We start from the raw sequence: 18879 nt of genomic DNA on the forward strand, positions 1-18879 counted from the left end.
GCTTATATTTTAACATAAACCACTTTTTTTGGTTTTTGGTTCATGCAATTATATATAAAAAAAAAACATTTGAGAACACAAGAAAAATCAACTTAATATAGCCTATATATATATATATATTCACAAATATAAATATTCAGAAGTATTAAAAGGCCTTTTTTTAAAATGGATGTTCAGATATTTTCACTGGTAAACAAACCAAAAACAGATTAAGAAAATAATTTTTTGCATCGTTTGAAGTCGGTATTTCCATTGGTACAACTTTCCATAAAATCGCTTCTATGGAAACCTCTTTTTTTGCATAAACCTATTGGAATTTGTTTATAAGTTGGCCAACTTCTCCTTTGACCTTTCCAAAGAAGAAAGGGAGTGTCAGCACATGCCGTGTGACTAAAACTAGCAAGCCAAAAGCTAAAGATAAGAAGCATTCTTGGGCGACAGAGTAACCCGTCCTGGAGAGGTTGGGCTTGATAGCAGCACTTGTTGTTTTGATGTGTTAAATAGCCCGTTGTCAACAGAAGCCAAACGCTGATGGTTGAGCCACTGTGTAATGGCGGGTTTAGGCTGATAATCGGATGTCTACAGCCAGGAGTGGTTAGCCAGCATATAAACGTGGCAGTTATGGGTTGGTTTTACATGCGCAAGCACACTGAGAACAACCTTTGATGGTCTGGTGCCAGGGAGCGATATGCTGTCTTTTCATGTGAAATGCAGTTCTATGGAAATTCAGATATTTGAAATTATAAACATGCTCCGGTCAATGCACTTTGCTGACAAGCCAGGCATTTACGCTGTACAAAGGCTCATGTTGCTTGTAGCCCTGCAACCACTACAGAACCTGCCCTTAAGCTTTATGACATTAGTGAACAGGGAGAGATAAGATATGGGGATTGTTATGTGTTCATGTGGTGATAACAGATAAGTGAAGTTTTATTTTATTTTTTATTTTAGTAGTCTGCCAGACAGTATAGGCAAGAGCAGAGCTGGTCTAATGTCTCTTCGACAGGGAGGAATGCAGAGCTTTTGAGCTCAAGCCAGGCATCTGCAATCATTTAGCTATGGGTGTGCATTCAGCGCCCTCCCATCTCCCCCTCCAGCAGTCGTACAGCTCGCAATACTGTACAAAGCCAGCTTAAAAAACACTGGGTCAAGTGCAGGGCAGTTGTCAGATGTCTGTTGTTAGTCATATGTCAGAAGTGAAAGCAAACAGATTAAGAGATTTTTCTTTTTTTGCAGACAACTAAAAGCACACATTTGCATGCAGGCCACGGCCATATGCACCCTCCATATAACCAACTCAGTGTCAGAAGTGTAGTAAAACATTGGGGATACAATGTGAGTGGCCTGGCCCAGCAAAACCCACCGCCGTGTAAGGCTATTCTGAGCGATTGCTTACTTACCCAAGCCTTTCAGTGTAGGTCTAAGAGATTTGCTTTATTGTAATACTTAATATTAAATTGAGTACTACTTACAATATACACCACTGTTCAAAAGTTTGGGGCCAGTCTTTTTTTTTTTTTTTTTTTTGGAAAGAAATGAAAAAAAAAAAAATCAATCAGCAAGGATGCATTAAATCGATCAAATGTGACAGTAAAGACATTCCGAACGTTTCAATTTTTTATTTTAAAAATCTTTATTTTCATCAAAGAATCCTGAAAGAATGATTTCTGAAGGATCATGTGACACTGAAGACTGGAGTAATGATGCTGAAATTCAGCTTTGCCATCACAATGTGTTACATTTCAAAACATAGGCTAGTAAAATAGAAAATCGAAATATTTCACAGTAAAACTGTTTAGTTTTTTGTTTTGTTTTGACTTATTTTTAAAAAATTGTACCGACCTCAAACTTCTAATTGAATAAAATAAGATAAATAGGCAGAGGAGGGTGAACTAACTTTAGGGGAAAGGCTTTGCGATTCCTCAAAAACACATTTAAATAGTTTATGATGATATATTCGCGAAAATTCAGAATTCAGCTGGCGCACTGAACCAAACTCTGACGTTACAGCGATGAATCTTAACGCATCTGATTGGCCACTGCATTCATAAGTTCAACAGAGTCGTGTGTGATAGTGCGCAACGATCTAAAACTTATGATGCAACCGATACTTTTCATTTAATTTTATTATTAGATTTAGTTTAAATGTCAGGTGCATTTTTGACCCGTGGCCAGGGGAAGGCTCACACACGCTCCGCCTATGACAAGATACAAACACATAATAAATAATAGTAACTTGAATAATTAATTAAAATAAAAGGTTTGTTTTCCCTCCAAAATACATTTCTCCTTCGGATCATATGCAATAATATAATTCACTGAATGTGACTGCAGACCTAAAATGACTTTCTCCACATGAAGGGCGTCTTATGCGCTGTGGACAAACAGACATCCATATATTTGTGAGAATCAAACAGGGCGAGTGTTTATGGATTTCACACATTGCTTGAAGGAATAAATCAAAGTTTCACTGTTTGATGCAAGAAGTCTCGCTTCCCAATTGAGAACCTGAAAAATCTTTTAGAGAACTTCAGGGAAGAACAGGGAGACCTATATTACCTGAAGACATGCAGCTATTCATCACTATTCATCATTAAACAGTCAATAAAGAACAGTGCTTTTGGCAACTGAGCATGTAGTTACAGCATCTACCAACAGGGGCTAACAGGGCTGTTTCAAACAATCAAACCTTCACTTAAACAAATAAATGTCAAGTGTATGAAAAAGCTTTTCTTTTCCTCTCCTTCTCTATTGAGCATTAGCATCCATCTCCACCAATTTACTCTTTCCTCCACCCTGTACAGGCAGCGCAGTTTGCAGGTCGTCTGAATATCATTCCTGCTTCGCTCCACTATAACCTCCATCTCTGCCAGATGAACCCAGCTGCAGAAATTCTCATTGGTTTTTATGGTTTGTATACACAATGATGCCTGTGTATGTGAGTGTGAGGAGTCAGGCAGCGAGCTTTCACTGAGGCATGAAGAAAGAGGGAAAAAAATCAGTTAAAAAATGAATGAAAGTGGAAAAATGATTTTGGCTGCTGGGGCTCAGTTGGTTTGTCTGGAATTCTCTTTCTCTCTTTCCTCCCCCCTCCATCTTTCCCTGTCTACTTTACATCTTTACTCTCCCTCTATGTCATCATATCTCAGTGGCTTGCTTGTTTTTGGAATAAACGATTGTTTGTTTCCATTCCATTCCCTCATATGTTCCTGTTTGAAGTGGATGTGTTTCTTTCCAGAAGCGCTCAGAGTCCGACAGCATTACTGTTAGAGAGTAGATGCTATTCTATTTCTATCACTTCAGTCTGGAATTAAGTTCAGTTATTGAGTAACGTTAAATGATATATACTTTCATATAGTATTACCATCTGTACGTGTACTTTACAGGGTGTAGATGAAAGTTTAGATGGAAAACAAGGGGAGAAAGTATAGTTTAATATAGAATTTGTCTTAGTTTAACGTACTGTCACTCCTTACAATCCCCGTGAAATCAACATGCAAGTTTATTTTTTAGCTTTTAGTATGAATGTGTTAGCCTTAAGGTTATATGAATAGGCTAGTGTTTCAAAACAATTACAAAATTCACATTTAGGAGATATAAGCATTCAAAACGGTATGTCTCACTTCCTCTAAAATGGATCACAGATTTTTATGACATCACTGCAGACTTCTGCTTCTCATCACATCTTCTGTCCACTCAAAGCGTCCCGCGACCGTTGACACGTCACGGAGCAATAGGTTAGAGATGTGTGTTCGGTTACTCAAACGCTCGAGTTTTATTCCGTTTTCTAACTGTACAGTGGTTAAGAATGAAATGTCTAGAATTTATGCACACCTCTACTATATCCAACATATCATCAGCGCTTCGATTCGCTTCCATGGTGCTGTCAAGTAGGGCTTGCAGTCTGTGAGGTAAACTAAACGCTATTGGCTATTTGAAAATGGGGAGAAGCCAATCAATGTCCCGCCTTAGCTTCCTGTAACGCATGCATTCCAAGGTACTTCAGTGGGCCTTTAAGTTTACTTCTAACAAACTGAATTTTAACATCCACTTCTGCTGGTGTAAGAGAATACTTTTTTACAGATCAACCTGTGCTAGAGTGAAATAGTCCCACATACACTGAAATTTGGGTAAATGGGCTAGAAAATTTAAGGGTTACATAAACTTCAGTTAAAATGTTACATTTTGCGCCATAAATTACGACACCTTATTTACCTATGTAGTCTGCATTTCCTAAAATGAGCAGAGGGACTGGTTAAAACCAGAAAAAAAAAATGCTGTTTCTGGTAATGTTCAACAATAATGTTGATATATTTGTAAGAAGCTAATCAACAAAATGGATTATATTTATATTATAAAAAAGTAACACTTTATTTCGATGGTCCACTGTAGATCTCTACTAACTAAAAGTAACTTTGGAACAACTTGTCGACTAGCAGTCATTAGAGTATTAGTTGAATGTCTGCTTAGTTCACCCAAAAATGAAAATTCTGTCATCCTTTACTCACCCTCAAGTTGTTCCAAGCCTGTATGAGTTTCTTTCTTCTGCTGAACACAAAAGATGATATTTTGAAGAATATGGGTAACCAAACAGTTGATGGACCCTACTGACTTACATAGTATATATAAAAAAAAAAAAATACTATGGAAGTCATTGGGGTCCATCAACTGTTTGGTTAGCCATATTCTTCAAAATATCTTTTGTGTTCAGCAGAAGAAAGAAATGCATACAGGTTTGGAACAGGTTTTTGCTTTATTTTATACTCAAATAATTGGCCAGACTTTCTGCTCCACTACGGAGGTTGGAAAAATTGTGACTATTTTCAAAAACAAAACGGTCTATGGATAGAGTTGTCCGTTAACTGAAATTTTGCCAGCAAAAATGCTACATAGTCAAAAAAACTGGCGTTTTTTTTTTTAAACAATGCTCATTGCAGCTAAATAGAACATTTATGGCATAGACTAGCAGCCAGGGACCATGTTAACCAGCCAAACAATCAAACACTTCCATGATGAATGGATGGATGGACGGACCAGACATATGTGGTCATTGAAAAGACAAAAGCAGAATAATAAATGTGAAGATTTTCTCCATCCGGTCCAGGTCTGGAAAGTGCTAACTAGCTGATTAGAGGGAGACAGCAGAAGGCCAGAGAGGCACAGATGCTCAGTGTCTATGGAATAACCCTCTCAATTACAGCATGGCCAAATTGAAACGGATCCCGATTTAACTCTCTTTCCAATACACCTCACGGCAGCTTTCCCAGTCCGTCTATCTCTCTCTCCGGCGATGGCCCTCTCTGAAGCAGCACGTCCAGATAGGCTGCCAGACGCAGCAGGGAGACCATCGATTCTCAATAACACCACTAATGACTGCACACTGCCTGACGCATGCTGCCATTACTTGAGGTGAGGGCCGGGACCGAGGGCAGGCCAGAGCGTGGCACGCCAGATGGAGCCAGTTAGGGATGGTTATGAGGATGAATTGTTTGTCAGATGGGGAGAAGATAGATAGAGAGAGCAGGAGAATGAAATTGCACGTCAGAAAGACAGACAAAGATAGAGAGACTAGAGGGACAGTAACCTCGTCGTCTTATTTGCAGGACAGACCAACTTCGGTCTATTCATTTTCAGTTTCTTTCACTTCTTCCTCGCCTTCTTGATCCATCCCTCATTAGCAGGCATCACTCCCATTAATGAGTCCAGACCGCAGGTCAATACGGCACTAGCCTCAGAGTCAATACCAGTTACCTACAACACAAACACTCAAAAGCTGCACTTGCAGAAAATCGATATCGTGTAGCAGACCTGTCCCATCACCACTCTCAGCCTACTCTCTACAGCAGTGCTGACATACATGCTCTTTCCTGTAAAATATAGTGAATAGTGACTGTGGAGAATATTCTGCATAAATAGACTGAACAAAGTCTAATTGACATACAGACACTCTCTGAATTTTGTTTCCCAATTTTTTTTGTGAAAAACATCTTCTGAAAAGCAATCCGGTTCTGTGATGAAAAGTCACCCAAAATTCAGTGGAAAATAATGTTTTGCATAAAGAAAATGAACCCCATTATTCAAGGATTTTTTGCATAAACATTTAAATTGCAAAGTACATATGTAAAATACAATTTGAAGTATAAATCATCTGCTGCACTGAATCTAAATTGTGCTAATTAAAAATAAAATAAATACTTGAAAAAATATTTGGTAATATTATAAGACTAATCAGATACTTGTCTTGTTATTGTTGTAATAAGAATAAGGTTTTCTTTCTCAATATAGGGTCAATGTGCTTCATTGTCATGAAAATAAATGTGGAAAATGCACAAAAAACTACTTATGACTTAGACATTTCTTAGTAAGATCAACCCATCCTTGTGTATGAAACATTGCACACTTCATCAACATTCAGCGAGTTTACTGAAGACTATAATTAAATAGCAGACAGGTATGCAGATATAAGGTCCAACCTTTATTCCATACATTTTTAAACCATGAATGTTCATTTTTTCACGCCTAAAGCTCTACTTGTTTTGTATACAAGAGTCTAAGAAAAACAACTGCACAACACCACAAGGTCGACAGAAAGAGTCTATTGCCACCCCAACCATTCCAATATGTTTCCCAGATGTCCAGGTTTTGTGGCTGGAGAAGTGTTGACTGCTAAAACAGTTCCTTTATGACCTGGAGGTTTATAGCTGTTTGTTTCATTGGCTCTTAATTGGACAAATGAATAACAGGTATCCAGGTTCTCACTTTAGAACTCCATTTTGACAACCGTCCAATCAGAACTCTCTTAATCCTCTTTGCATAGATTGCATTGCCATGACCGCACCCCCATTTGATTGGACAGCTCCGTCACCATGGTTTTCAACCTGGAAGTGGTTCAGTTTAATTTCATTGTTTTTTTAAGAAACATTTAAAAAGCCTAACAAATGTACAATGTCATTTCGTTCCAAGTAATATCAACAAGATATTTACAATATCTTTAAATTTTACATAAACCAAACAAGAATATTGTAATGCATATTTGTCTGCATATCTCAAAAAACAAAAGCAAAACAAAAAACTCCGAAATGTAACTTTGTACATGGTCAGCACTGAATATCTCCAGGTACCATAGAGCAAATCAACTGTCAAACAGTGAGTTCATACCAATTCAGATATGTAGACATCCATATCCTGCAGCTCACTAGGATAAATACAGGGCAGAGAAAAAAATGAAACTTAATGCAAATACATAAAAAATGTCTGTACATGAAGGATAGGAAATGTACAAACAAATTTCAGAATGTCTTTCCACTTGAAAACTGAAAAGGCATTGGATTAATAATATATTAATATCAAATTTCTGTTTGGTAGTTCACGTTTATGTCTTATGTTCGGAGCTACCAAGAGATGGAGCTACCTACTCATTTCTTCTACTCCAATCAACTAAAAAAGCCGGTTGATGTGCTTGTTCCAAGGTACAAATCTTTGTACAAATTACACATTTATTTATCGTTTACCCTACTTTGTGTGAAAATAAGTGCATGTTGCCTGTGTCCAACTCAAGTGCGGCATTTTCCTTCCTAGTACGTTACCGTGCCTCCACTTCTTTGGGGTTGCGTGACGGTGAGTACTCCCGAGGGTCCTGGGTGGTGATTGGCGTAGTCCGTCTTGGTGACGCTGGTCTGGCAGCACCAGAGGGTACCAGAGGTGGTGGGGCACTTAGTGCTGCAGTTGGGGGTGTCCGGTTAAGAAGTCCATTATGTCCTGTTGAGGGGCTAAGCCTTGGGTACGGCATCCCACCAAGGTGTGACATAAATGGTGGCATGTGTGGTAAGTGTCCTTCGATGGGCGACTGGTGAAGTTGGTGAAGCCTTGCCCGATCCAGTTCCTCTCGTAAATGCATCCGTTCCCTTTCTTCAGCCTGTTGCCTCAGTCTCTCCTGTTCCCGCCGAACTTCCAGAAGGTGTTCGTGGTGCGAGTAGTCATGTGCCTCCCGATCCCGATAGGCCCGTTCTGGATCATAGATGCCAGGGAACCGGTGTCCAGGCTCAGAGCGAAGCTGAAAGTCCATGCGCCGCTGAAGGTCGAGGTTTCGGTAAGCCTCTCGTAGAGGATCCCACGAGAACGCCGGATGTGGAAGGCGGTCTCGACCTGCTGCAAGAGGGCTGACTCCCATAAAAGGTGCCATGCGGGTGCGTTCAAGCGCATTCAGACTTCCCATTTGATGCATGGCACTAAGAGTGAGTGGCAGTGAGTGTGGCATGGGGACTCCGTGAAGCGAGGCCGGTGTCGGAGGGTCACTACAGCGAGGAGATGGCGGAGGAGGCTGATGGGATAGTACAGGGTGGTGATGAGCTATTGGTGTTGTTTGATGAGGTGGAGGAGGGACTTGAGGCTTAGTGGCAGCTTCACTTCCAATCACCATCACGTCCTGCTCTTCCTTGCGTTCCTCCTTGATCTTCATGTCGTTCTTCACCTTGTGTAGCAGATCCCCTGAGCTGGTTTCCTTTCTATCCCTCTCACTTTCTTTAATCGGTAGCGGTTGTGGGATACCCATTTTGATTCCTGCATCGTTAAGGACATTTTTCGAGTAAGGAGAGGGCGATCGGTGAATGGATTTAAGAGAGTCATCTGAGGAACGCCTGTCTGTGATCTCCTTCCCTGGTGAACGACTTTCCTTCACCTTTATGTCTCCTAAAATGCCTGCCTCTCGCTGGCGCTCCAAATGCTCTTTCTCAGTCTCTCGGTTGCGGTCGGCACTGCCGCTGCGGTGTCTGCCAGAGTCAGTCGAGTTCTGGCTATTTGAGCGGATCAGGTTGCTGATCTGGTAGCTGACTGGAGCGGAAGCTGGAGATGAGCGGTTTGAATGGCGATTACGATCTATAGAGTCTCTGCAACAGGAAAGAACCCATCATTAGTTGAATTAGTAGACAAAAAGAAGGCAAAATAAGATGCTTTGCTCCATGAAATCAGCAAAACCAACCTGTCCTTTTCTTTCTCTTCTTTCCCAACAGAAGAGTCCCTTTTTTCTCTCTCCCTTTCTTTTTCTTTCTCGCGCTCCCGGTCTCTATCTCTATCGTGGCTGTTTGCAGAGCTGCTTCTTTCTGCATCTGCAGATTTGGGCCACTGTGGAGGGGTCGGGAAGGAGGGCGGAGTACGGTGCAGCCGATTCCAGGTGTCGTGATGAGGACTACTGAGACCATGCAGCCCTGGACCCTCTTTGGGTCCAAAAACACTGTTGGCCCCTGAAATAACAAGAAACATAACATCAGTGTATCCGATCACAGTCCAGTTCTATCAAGGTTCTGCATACACAAACTGAAAGGTTAATGGGATAGTTTCTTCTACAAATGGGGTACACCAAGGGCTGCTTTTTAAAACTTTTCAGCAGAGAACAAATGAATGACCCAGCGGGCTCAAAAGCTATGAAAAGCAAAGCGTTCCATAGAGATTCTATTTCAATGCAATCAGTTTCACTAAAAGAATTCCCGTTCAGCCAATGAAGGAAGAAGGGAGAGGAAATGAGATATGGCGAACCCCTACTTTGCGAGAAACTAATAAATGCAAGAGCAATGATAAACCAGTTGGGTTGCGAGTTTGAGTTGGGGTGTGAATTTGGCAAAGGCCTGTCTGCGGTAATGCCTGCCTCCCCCTGTTTCCCTTAACTCTCATTTTGCATTTGCAGCAAAGCTAAGTGCCTTTCTTTCATTCCCACCTCCTTTTTATTCCCTCTGCACTCTCTGTGGTCTACAGCTAAGCTGTGCTGCACTGAGCTGAGCTAGAGGCCGGGGGCCGGGGCTTACCGAGGGTTGGGTTGCCTAATCCACCGAAGGCACTGCTTGAAAGGTTGCTGAGGCCGCCAAAGGTACTGGAGCGACTGAATGGATCTGCAAAATGCCAAACAGGGATTAGCGACGCGGGGCCGGAGGTGCCCGACCATTCCAACCGGCTTTTCTCTTACAAGCCAGCTTTGTTTTTTGCGTCACTGTTACTGCTGCTATTCTAACTCCCTAAGGGTTGTTTATTTCTCCCAGTAAGATTGTTGGAGAGTGTTCACTGGCTGCGGATTAGGTAGCGAAAGGTGCTGGCATGAAGAGCGATACCTGATTGGAGTGAGATTGCTTCGGACATTTTGAAATGTCTGATGTGGAAAATGATTAAGTGAAAGCTAGCAAAACAGCTTGTGTGTGTCCCATTTCCTCTAAAAGTTTATGTGATCCTTGCATCTACTTACCCCTTTCCCCTATTAAGCTATGTATTAATACTTACCTTGCTAGGGATGAAGGAGCCAAAATAATCCATGCAGTTGCATTAATATATAATCAAATTAAATACAAAACAAACAACCTCCGGCCCACAGAACTAAAAACACAATTCAGTGTTTTCTATGTGGAACATGCCTTTAAATTCTTGAACTCCAGGAATGGATTTATGACTAATCCACAGTGTTCTTAAATAAGTAAGCAGTCATTTAGCAAATGCTTTTATGCCAAGAAATTCACAATACACTAATTCACATGAACAATCCCCCTTGGAGCAACCTAGAGTTAAGTGCTTTGCTCAAGGGCACAATAGTGATAAGTTCTTGACTTAGAAACCAGAAGCCTACTGATTACCAGTCTCGAGCTTTAACTACTAGGCAACACCTCACCCAACTCCGCATTTTAGTTTTCTCTCCATTTCCTTTGGGCCCCAGGTGTTTACAAATTCAAATTGGATTGACTTGAGAGCTCACTGTGTGAAATCAGCATTCATCACTAAACTCAAATAACATATCTGATAGAAACGGTAGGGGAACACTATCTGAACGAAGCAGAGCCCAGAAAAAGGGAATGATAGTAAAATATACTTGTACTGTATATTGTTGTACAAAGGGAAACAAAGGTTGAGTTTTGGTCAGAATGGTTTCTGACACAAAATGTGTGTGTGTGTGGTAATTTGGTGAATAAAAGACATAATAAATAATAATGATATAAAAAAAAGTCATTGCACACTGTATTATATCATTGTACTGCTTTATATTATATCTTGAAAATAAGTGTATTTTGTCTTGTGGTAATGACTTGTTTTTGCTTTTTTATACACCAGCCTGTTCAGCAAATAAGTAACTTTCATGCAAGATAAAATATCAAACCAAAGTATTTTTGCTGAAGTTTATCCTGTTTTAAGCATGTTAAGGTATTTTTCCAAACACTAACAAAACAAATGTACTTTTTATATTAGATATTTTATTGTTAAAAAACATTTTGAAAGTTGAGTTAAGGGTAAAATTAGAATATCTGACCCTTTGGGGAGACACTTCTGAGCCGACTGATACCAGACTAATAGGCCTTAGAGTAGATATTATATTTTATTTGACGAGAACAAAAACAAGGCTATGAGGGATATTAGTATAATATTTTCAATTTGTCAGGTTATCTAAAGGTTCTACATTAGGCCATAACTGATGTTTACAATATATATTTGGAATTTGGTTTGGGAAATTTGTGGAAAGCCGTGCTTTAATGGCTGAATGATCATCACTTGAGGTGTGCAGCCCTACAACATATGGAACAGATTGCATTTCTGCCATTCTTTGCCTTGTTTATGTTCGCATTAAATAAAAAGTGATTTCAACATGAGATGAATGTATTAAATTTGAATTACAGAAGGACATAGAGAAGAAGAACTATTTAAAATGGTGGTTTACTTACACTTACCTGCCAAATGGCTAGGAGGCAGGAAGCCGGCGTGGTGAGGAGACGGCCCATAGGGTGAAGCAGCTGGATGTCCCGATCCTATAGAATACAGTAAACAGTTAAAAAGGCCAAACAGTTACATTTTTCTGTTGTAGATGTAGTCTCTCTATATTGTAAAATAAGACAAGAGACTAAGGTTAGTTTAAATACTTTCTCCTATTCCAGTTTAATGTGGAGAGACAACTAGAAGCCAACCTGGCTCAACCAAAGGCATGTTTAGAGGGAAACTGAGTAGTTTACCCAGACAATAAAAGGACAGTGATGTCTTAGATTGAGTGTTCAGGTTGCATTTCAAAGGGTCAACCGTCTATTCATATGTCATTTGTTAGTGTGTATCATTAATGAAGAAACCAATTACAAGCTCCTTCATGACACCACGCTGCATAATTACAATCCAAAGGGCAGACACGCTCTTGTTGCCCTTCAACAAAGAGCTACCAGTCAATTATATCAGGTAAAAGCATTTATATTCATGCCCGTAGCCCCAGCGTTGAGCCAAGACAACGTACAAAATAACAACATGCAAATGAGAAAATAAAAATCCATGTTTATTATACTGGAGCCATACCAATAAAGATATTGCAGTATAATTTGCAAGATAATATATACATAATCTGTGGGGGCACTATCTTGATTGGATTATAAATATAGTTTATAAGTAAAATGAAAATCGCTTTTATACAAGTAATATCTTAAAGTGGTCATGCAGGTCTAGCAGTGATTTCAGCATCAGGCTTTCCAATAACAGCAGGAAAGGGAATTATTTCCAGGAACTGTTGTGTAACTGCAACTGTTTTTATCTAAAACTGTCATCTTTTTCATTTCAAGAATTTAAAGTAAATATGACGTGGTTACACTCTATTACACTAAGTCTTATTAGAATATTAGTAGACAGTGTTAGAGTTAGGATTAGTAGGATAAGTTGACATGTAGTTGCAATGTAACGTACAGTATATTTAGTAGAATATCTGCTGAGGGAGCATCAAAATGAAGTGTTGGCAGGTATTAAGCAGACAGTCTACTAATACTCTAATGTAGTTGCAAAGTTACTTATAGTTAGTAGAATGTCTAAAGTGGACCATTTAAATAAAGTGTTACCTGAAATGTTGGTTGTTACTCATTTTACAGGACATTCAATGAGAAGAAAAATTGTACGGTAGGATTTGATTTTCAGCATAACCTTATGCATATTGAGACTAGGAATGTGTACTGAGAGTAAATAGAGTCAAGTTTGATTTCATGTTAAGTTTGGGAGTTTTCTTCACACACACCTGTTGATGAGAAGAGGGGTCTGGCCAGGTCATGAGGGTAGGGGAACCCAGGGAACACGCCTGGAGCTGGAGGACGGCTGAATAGATCAAGTTTTCCATTCATGTCCAGTTTATGCGGGTCCAAGTGCATCTGCTTTTAAGGGACAAACGTCATTTTGAGGTTATATTCAATGCGACTATGATATATTTAAAAAGTACTATTTATTTCTTTATTTGTAAACCTTCCTTAATGAGGGATAATTACTCAGTTAGACTTCAATGCATGAATCATTACAAAGTGTACTTATGCATTCTTGTACTTCGCTCACACTAAAGGCTACACAATATTAAAGAAAGAGACAAGGAAAAGTCCTTTCTGAACCTTTTCTTGACTTCTAAGAGAACTTACTTTCATCTTCTGCTGATGATGGTAGATCTGCCAGGCGATTTGAACATGCACAGCACACCATTTACCTGGCTTCTGACATGAGTGAAGAATACATTTCAAAGCATTAGTAAAATGGCGGTAGCATTTAATGTGTAACATGCAGGGATTTGAAGGAAAATTAAAATATGATGCTTACTCTTACTGAAGTCCTAAAAGGATCTGTTATCTGTTAGGAAAAGAAATAGAGAAAATAGGGAAAATTTCAAGTTCACGAAATGCTGAAAACATCACAATCCTCATTAGTTTGTAATGGCTAATCTCTTAGCGGACGGCTTACCCTCGGGTCCTTCTGAAGGAGAGTGTGCGGGACCGTTCCTGGTCTTGCTGCAACATCAATAGGGTTTGAGGCCTGGAGAGAAAATGAAGACCTTTTTAGAAAAAGCTAATGGAACAATGGACACGGAGGTCTGTTTCTTTACTATTTTCGATTATGAACAGTTTAGAGATATTACACTGCATTGCATTTTTGGCTGCTTGGTGTGATATGACTAATGTCTACCTGGCACAGAAAACATCTTCATTTTTAGGCCAGAAAACTCTGTAGCTTATCCAAATTTGAATTTTGCAAAATTCATACAGAGGTTTTGTGGCTTGTAGTCTGTGTGTTAACTTTACGGTAATCTACTGTGTGCTAGTTTAAAATGAACTTTTTGCAGGAATATGCATTTAAAAATGACTCGCAAATGACCAAATCATGGTTCATTGATGTCATGTAACTAAAGCCTTTAGGCTATTTAAATAGAATATAAGCCTATTAAACTCAATGCTTTAAAAGGAAACATGTCAGCTCAGGAATCTGTGAATCATCATGGGTGTAGCAAGTTTAAAACTTCACTTTAGTCCCAGGTTTCATGGATGCCACAGTCATTTATTCTAATAAACTTCATACTTGTTGGAAATTCCAGACTCGCTCTACCTTTGACTGGTAGCTAACATAATAGTGAGAGTTATTTGAGAAGTGCCAGGTAAAAACCATTACACACCAAGTGAGTGAAAGCTATACACATTGCAAAGAGACACACACACACACACACACACAGCTTAAGACCACAGTGCTAAGTCTAAAGTTAACACAAAAGCCTCCAGCAGGTTATTGAGCCTATGCCTCTTTGCATAATCCATTAGTGGAGAAAGTGGCAGTGGTAGATTTCTCCATCTGTCTGGAAATGAAGCTGTGTGGGATTCGAGAGCACTCTGAATACTAATAGTGAGGTGAGGCTGGGCTCTAGATCAGGGGACATGCCACATTTATACTCATTATAGAGAACACAGAGAATGTAATGTTAACAATACCAGGGATGCACACGGAACAGGTAAACATATTAACAGTGTGGAAGCTCTTGTGACCAAAAATGATGCTAGATTAGTAAAAAAGAACTGTTCTATGACTGGTCAATCACCCGTGATCACGACACCCTGAACAGCATACAGAGTTCAAATACTGTACCTAATTTCTCAAATTTAATTAACATTACTTTTGATTTTGCTTTTGGCTAAATAATTTTTTTTTATTTTGGTTCCGATAAAAAATTAATTTCGGTGCATACTGTAAAACATTGGAGAGGAAATTTAACTTCCATTCTCATAACTGAAAAAGACTTTAGACTAATCCTATGTTTTCACATAAATATTTTCAGGGTCAAATGGCATCTGTAGAAAGCGTTGTTTTTTTCCTTATGCTCACATCTGTGTGATCACACTACCAGCCTTTTATGGGGCATATTTTTCAAAAAAATTTGACATCTTTATCTCGTAATCTTGAACCAACTACAGTACATGCTCTCCTTCTCGTTCTGCTCAAGTCAAAACAGTTTTGTCTACATTCCCACATGATGTGTGTTAAGGTCTAACCTTTGGCTGGAAGGCGCCTTGCAATGAACTGAAGGGCCCTGAATGTGGAAGCAATGGAGGCATGCCCGGCATTGTTGGCGGGTAGGAGGGAAAGAACTGCAAACCCCCCCCAAAAAAACATGCAAAAACTTTACAAATAGGCATATGTCTCAAAGTTAACATAAATGACAATCTGATTCATTTTCAGTCAAAGCAAGGGTAATGCAGTCAAAAAAAGTTGGCACTTACATTTGAATGTCTCAAGAAAGGATTGTCCAGCTTTGGGGCGTACTTGTCGAACTGAGAGAAGGAGAGAGAAAGAGAGAGAGAGAGAGCACAAATTAAAAACATATCAACAAAATCAAAGGCATCTGTGACCAAAAACATGAGAGCTTTACTGCAGTGTGCTTACATAGTCAAATAAATAGCAGATGAAGCTCAAATAAATTACACCCTTTTAATAAAACAATTACACAGTAAAACAGCCATTCAATGTCACATGAAAGAAAACCACAGCAGCCGCAGCTGGCACAGGGTTCACAGAGCCGACTCGGAGTGTGGGAATACACTCACACAAGAGTCCAACCAGATTGCTAAACAAATGAAAGGCACCCTTCACTTCCAATTAAATTGACGTGTCATTCCTTTACAGTTTAGACATACATATAGAACAGTAACTCTTTCAAGTCAAGTTCTGGTTAAACAGTGCAATTTGAGCGTAATGATAGCAGTGTAACTATAGGATAGCAACTAGAAAAAGCATGTGAATGTGGCGAGAATCTGTATTTGACGAGTTAGGAAACAGCTGTAATGGTTTATGATCATTTTTAGACAGTTATATAAAATGTGATGGAAATAATGGCATAGCTTTAATGTTAATTTTTCCTTTTTTTAATCATTGTAATAAAATGCATAAATGTTATAAAATTTGTCCATAAACATTAAAAAAATCCATACTAAACTTTTTTTAAAAAACATTTTACTATTATGTTAATAAAGCCTAAGTGTCTAAGTCATTTTAATTCAACTGGTTCAAGTTTTTAGCCCTCCAAGTTCAAGTCAATTCTTTTACATAAACATTCGAATCCTTTACAAACCCACTTATATAGTGTTGTTTCTACAGAAGCCTATCATCTTATGTCTCAGGTGGTGGTAATAAAAGTGGATAAACTCTTGTGTGAGTGTGTGTTTTCTATAAAAAGCAGGATGTCTTGAACCACAGCCCACTTATGATATAGACTTTACTGTATATTCCAACAGATCAGCATGCATAAGCTGCTTTTATCCTGCATTGTATGAATGTGTGGTGATAATTAGCTTAAATCAAACACATGAGTTTGCCCTGGCTGAGAAAATTGCTGATCTGGCTTCCAATTGCACTTCTGTGATCCTTCTGAGGGCCGCACACCTGCTTTATGGTTAACACTTGCCGAGTAAATACAGCAAAGGTTTATAGTGGTCTATAAAAAAAACAGTGCTTCATAATTCACAGCCCCTGTGTCAGAGCTTTATAACAAACAGCTTTGGCAAATCAAGGCTCAATATTACATCTGTAAACAATTAAATCTTTATACAAGAAAAGCTAGGAGGAAGGGAAGAAAGAAAAGGAAACAAGAAAGACATTATATAAAGTGTGTTACTGTTCAAACTCAACATGAAATGGCATTCGCTACCCACTTTACTTTCCTGAACTGACACATTTTCGAATGTAACAAAAGGTAGTTTTCCTTTGTCAGTAAAGGATATTTCTTCTTTGGAATAACATATACACCAATGAATTAAGCACAATAAAACCAGGAACATGCATAAAGGAAGTAAATTGGGTTATTTTTTTCATCTCATGTTGACTTAAACATTTAAACACAACATTTCTTTCGTATGCATAGACTCTTAAACCAAGCACAAATGCTTTATAAATCAATCATCAGTGTATTTGTCAGTAGAAAACATCACATTTAAATCACATGGTGTTAAAAGAAATTCAACAATAGCAGTTCAGCAAACAAGACATCTCGTAAAACATTTGAGGAAGGTCATTCAGCATTCAGATTCATCGCGATTTCAGTGTTTCAATTTCTGATGATGAAACAGTTCTGTAACCCATACAAGAATCCAAACAGCAAACATATGGCATTGTTTTAAGCTAATATGCAAACAGATTTTAATCTTTGGAGATGGTAATCTATGATGAAAAAATGCTTCACTTTTCATCTAGTGCTCTGACATAATATCTTTTGGATTGGTTGACGGCAGCGATAGTATGCAGATAAGACGCTCTCGTTCCTGTTTGAATACGTTTCACAAATGTGAATGCACGTTATATGGCTAGCTAACTTTGAGGAGCTGAATTTATCTGATTACAGACTGCCAAAGTTTGCCTCTAATAGCCGCTTTGCACACGGAAGCAATTATGCTTTATCAAAACAACCCCGTTGATGTCATGACTTTCATCTGCGGTGAGGTCATTATGTTTCGACCGCAAGCTTTGAATGTGTCACATAGAATGAGTTCTGTCTGTACCTCAGTCACGCCATAAGACTCTGTCTGCCTCCTGTTTTCCTCAAACAGCCCCCAGCACTCAGACACATCACCATTCTGCTCATATGAAAGCAATAAAACATCTCTGGCTCACACTATAAAAGCGCAATGGGTACGGCATGTCAACATGGCAGCAAAAAGGGTTTTTATTAGGGAAAGAGCTACAATATTTGCGGTTGTCATGGGACAATTGTTTATCTTGTTAGGATGATGGGTATCGCTTATGTCACTGAGATGGTGCTGTAAAACTCCTCAACCCTTTGGCCTCTGTTTAAGATCTGGCCTGGTTCAGGATAAGCCTTAAGCCTCAGTAGTGGGTTGTATTACTTATTACACAACAATTAGTTCCGGTGCGCTATTAGGATTGGATGAACGCCGTTCCGCTTCACAGTTTGCATCAGTCGGCTTGTCAGTGTTTGCAATGTTCCAAAAAAAGGCTGCCAGTCTGTGCGTTGCTCCCTTAACATTGAACTGTTTTCGTGAAAGGAGCAACAATAGACGAAATAATGTGCCAAATATAAGTTACTCGTGCTGTTAGCCTGAATATCAGCACGACTGTGATTCGGCCGTGCTGAAATTCAGTACGTCAACACGATTGTGAGTGTCAATTGCTGGAAGAATATGATGGCCGCATAGAAAGGGCTTGTTTTAAATAGGTTGGAGAATTTTAAGGGGGAATAGGGAGGTAAGGAAGGGTGTAAAATCTATCCGTTTTTTACTTATCCTCACATTTCTGGCTGGGGTACGCACCATTGGAGGTGCAGTGGGCGGCCCAATGATGGCTGCCGGGGGCAGACTGGCAGGGAAAGGCGTGAAGGTGTGCTGATGCGTGTGTTGGTGCTGGTGCATATGCTGATGTTGGTGAAACTCAGCCCGGAGGAGCGACACAGGGCCCAACGGCGACCCTGTCGCCCCTGGAGCCGACCCCCGACCTCGCTCTGAACTCTGAACCAGGAAGCGGTTGTTCAGCTCCTGCCGCAGAAGATCATGCTCTGCAAGAAAGGAGAGCGAAGGGAAAAAGGAGGGAAAGGGGGGAGATGGGGAAGACATGGGAGGGAAAAGAAAAAAAGGCAAGGGCGGC

General features: G+C 39.5%; 1 protein-coding gene across 9 annotated transcripts in view; it reads right to left on the bottom strand.

Annotated features, from left to right (window-relative positions):
* Positions 1-6454: 6454 nt before the first annotated feature.
* fbrsl1 (fibrosin-like 1) overlaps positions 6455-18879 on the bottom strand; it is a 333834-nt gene continuing 321409 nt past the window's right edge. For 3 of the 9 annotated variants that reach the window (XM_056263920.1, XM_056263916.1, XM_056263911.1), the window contains 11 exons: positions 18528-18790; positions 15510-15560; positions 15282-15377; positions 13708-13779; positions 13567-13596; positions 13392-13463; positions 13004-13136; positions 11688-11771; positions 9798-9881; positions 8978-9239; positions 6455-8885 (listed from right to left, as the gene is read on the bottom strand). In XM_056263920.1, the coding sequence (XP_056119895.1) occupies positions 7583-8885; positions 8978-9239; positions 9798-9881; positions 11688-11771; positions 13004-13136; positions 13392-13463; positions 13567-13596; positions 13708-13779; positions 15282-15377; positions 15510-15560; positions 18528-18790 (2450 nt within the window). In that variant the 3' untranslated portion in view covers positions 6455-7582. The remainder of the gene's footprint in view (positions 8886-8977; positions 9240-9797; positions 9882-11687; positions 11772-13003; positions 13137-13391; positions 13464-13566; positions 13597-13707; positions 13780-15281; positions 15378-15509; positions 15561-18527; positions 18791-18879) is intronic. The other 6 variants (XM_056263912.1, XM_056263914.1, XM_056263913.1 and 3 more) reach the window with 6 other exon arrangements.

The sequence above is a fragment of the Rhinichthys klamathensis genome, unplaced genomic scaffold (genome assembly GCF_029890125.1).
Source record: "Rhinichthys klamathensis goyatoka isolate OS25496 unplaced genomic scaffold, OSU_Roscu_1.1 h1tg000210l_1, whole genome shotgun sequence".
In the NCBI taxonomy this organism is placed as follows: Eukaryota; Metazoa; Chordata; class Actinopteri; order Cypriniformes; family Leuciscidae; genus Rhinichthys; species Rhinichthys klamathensis.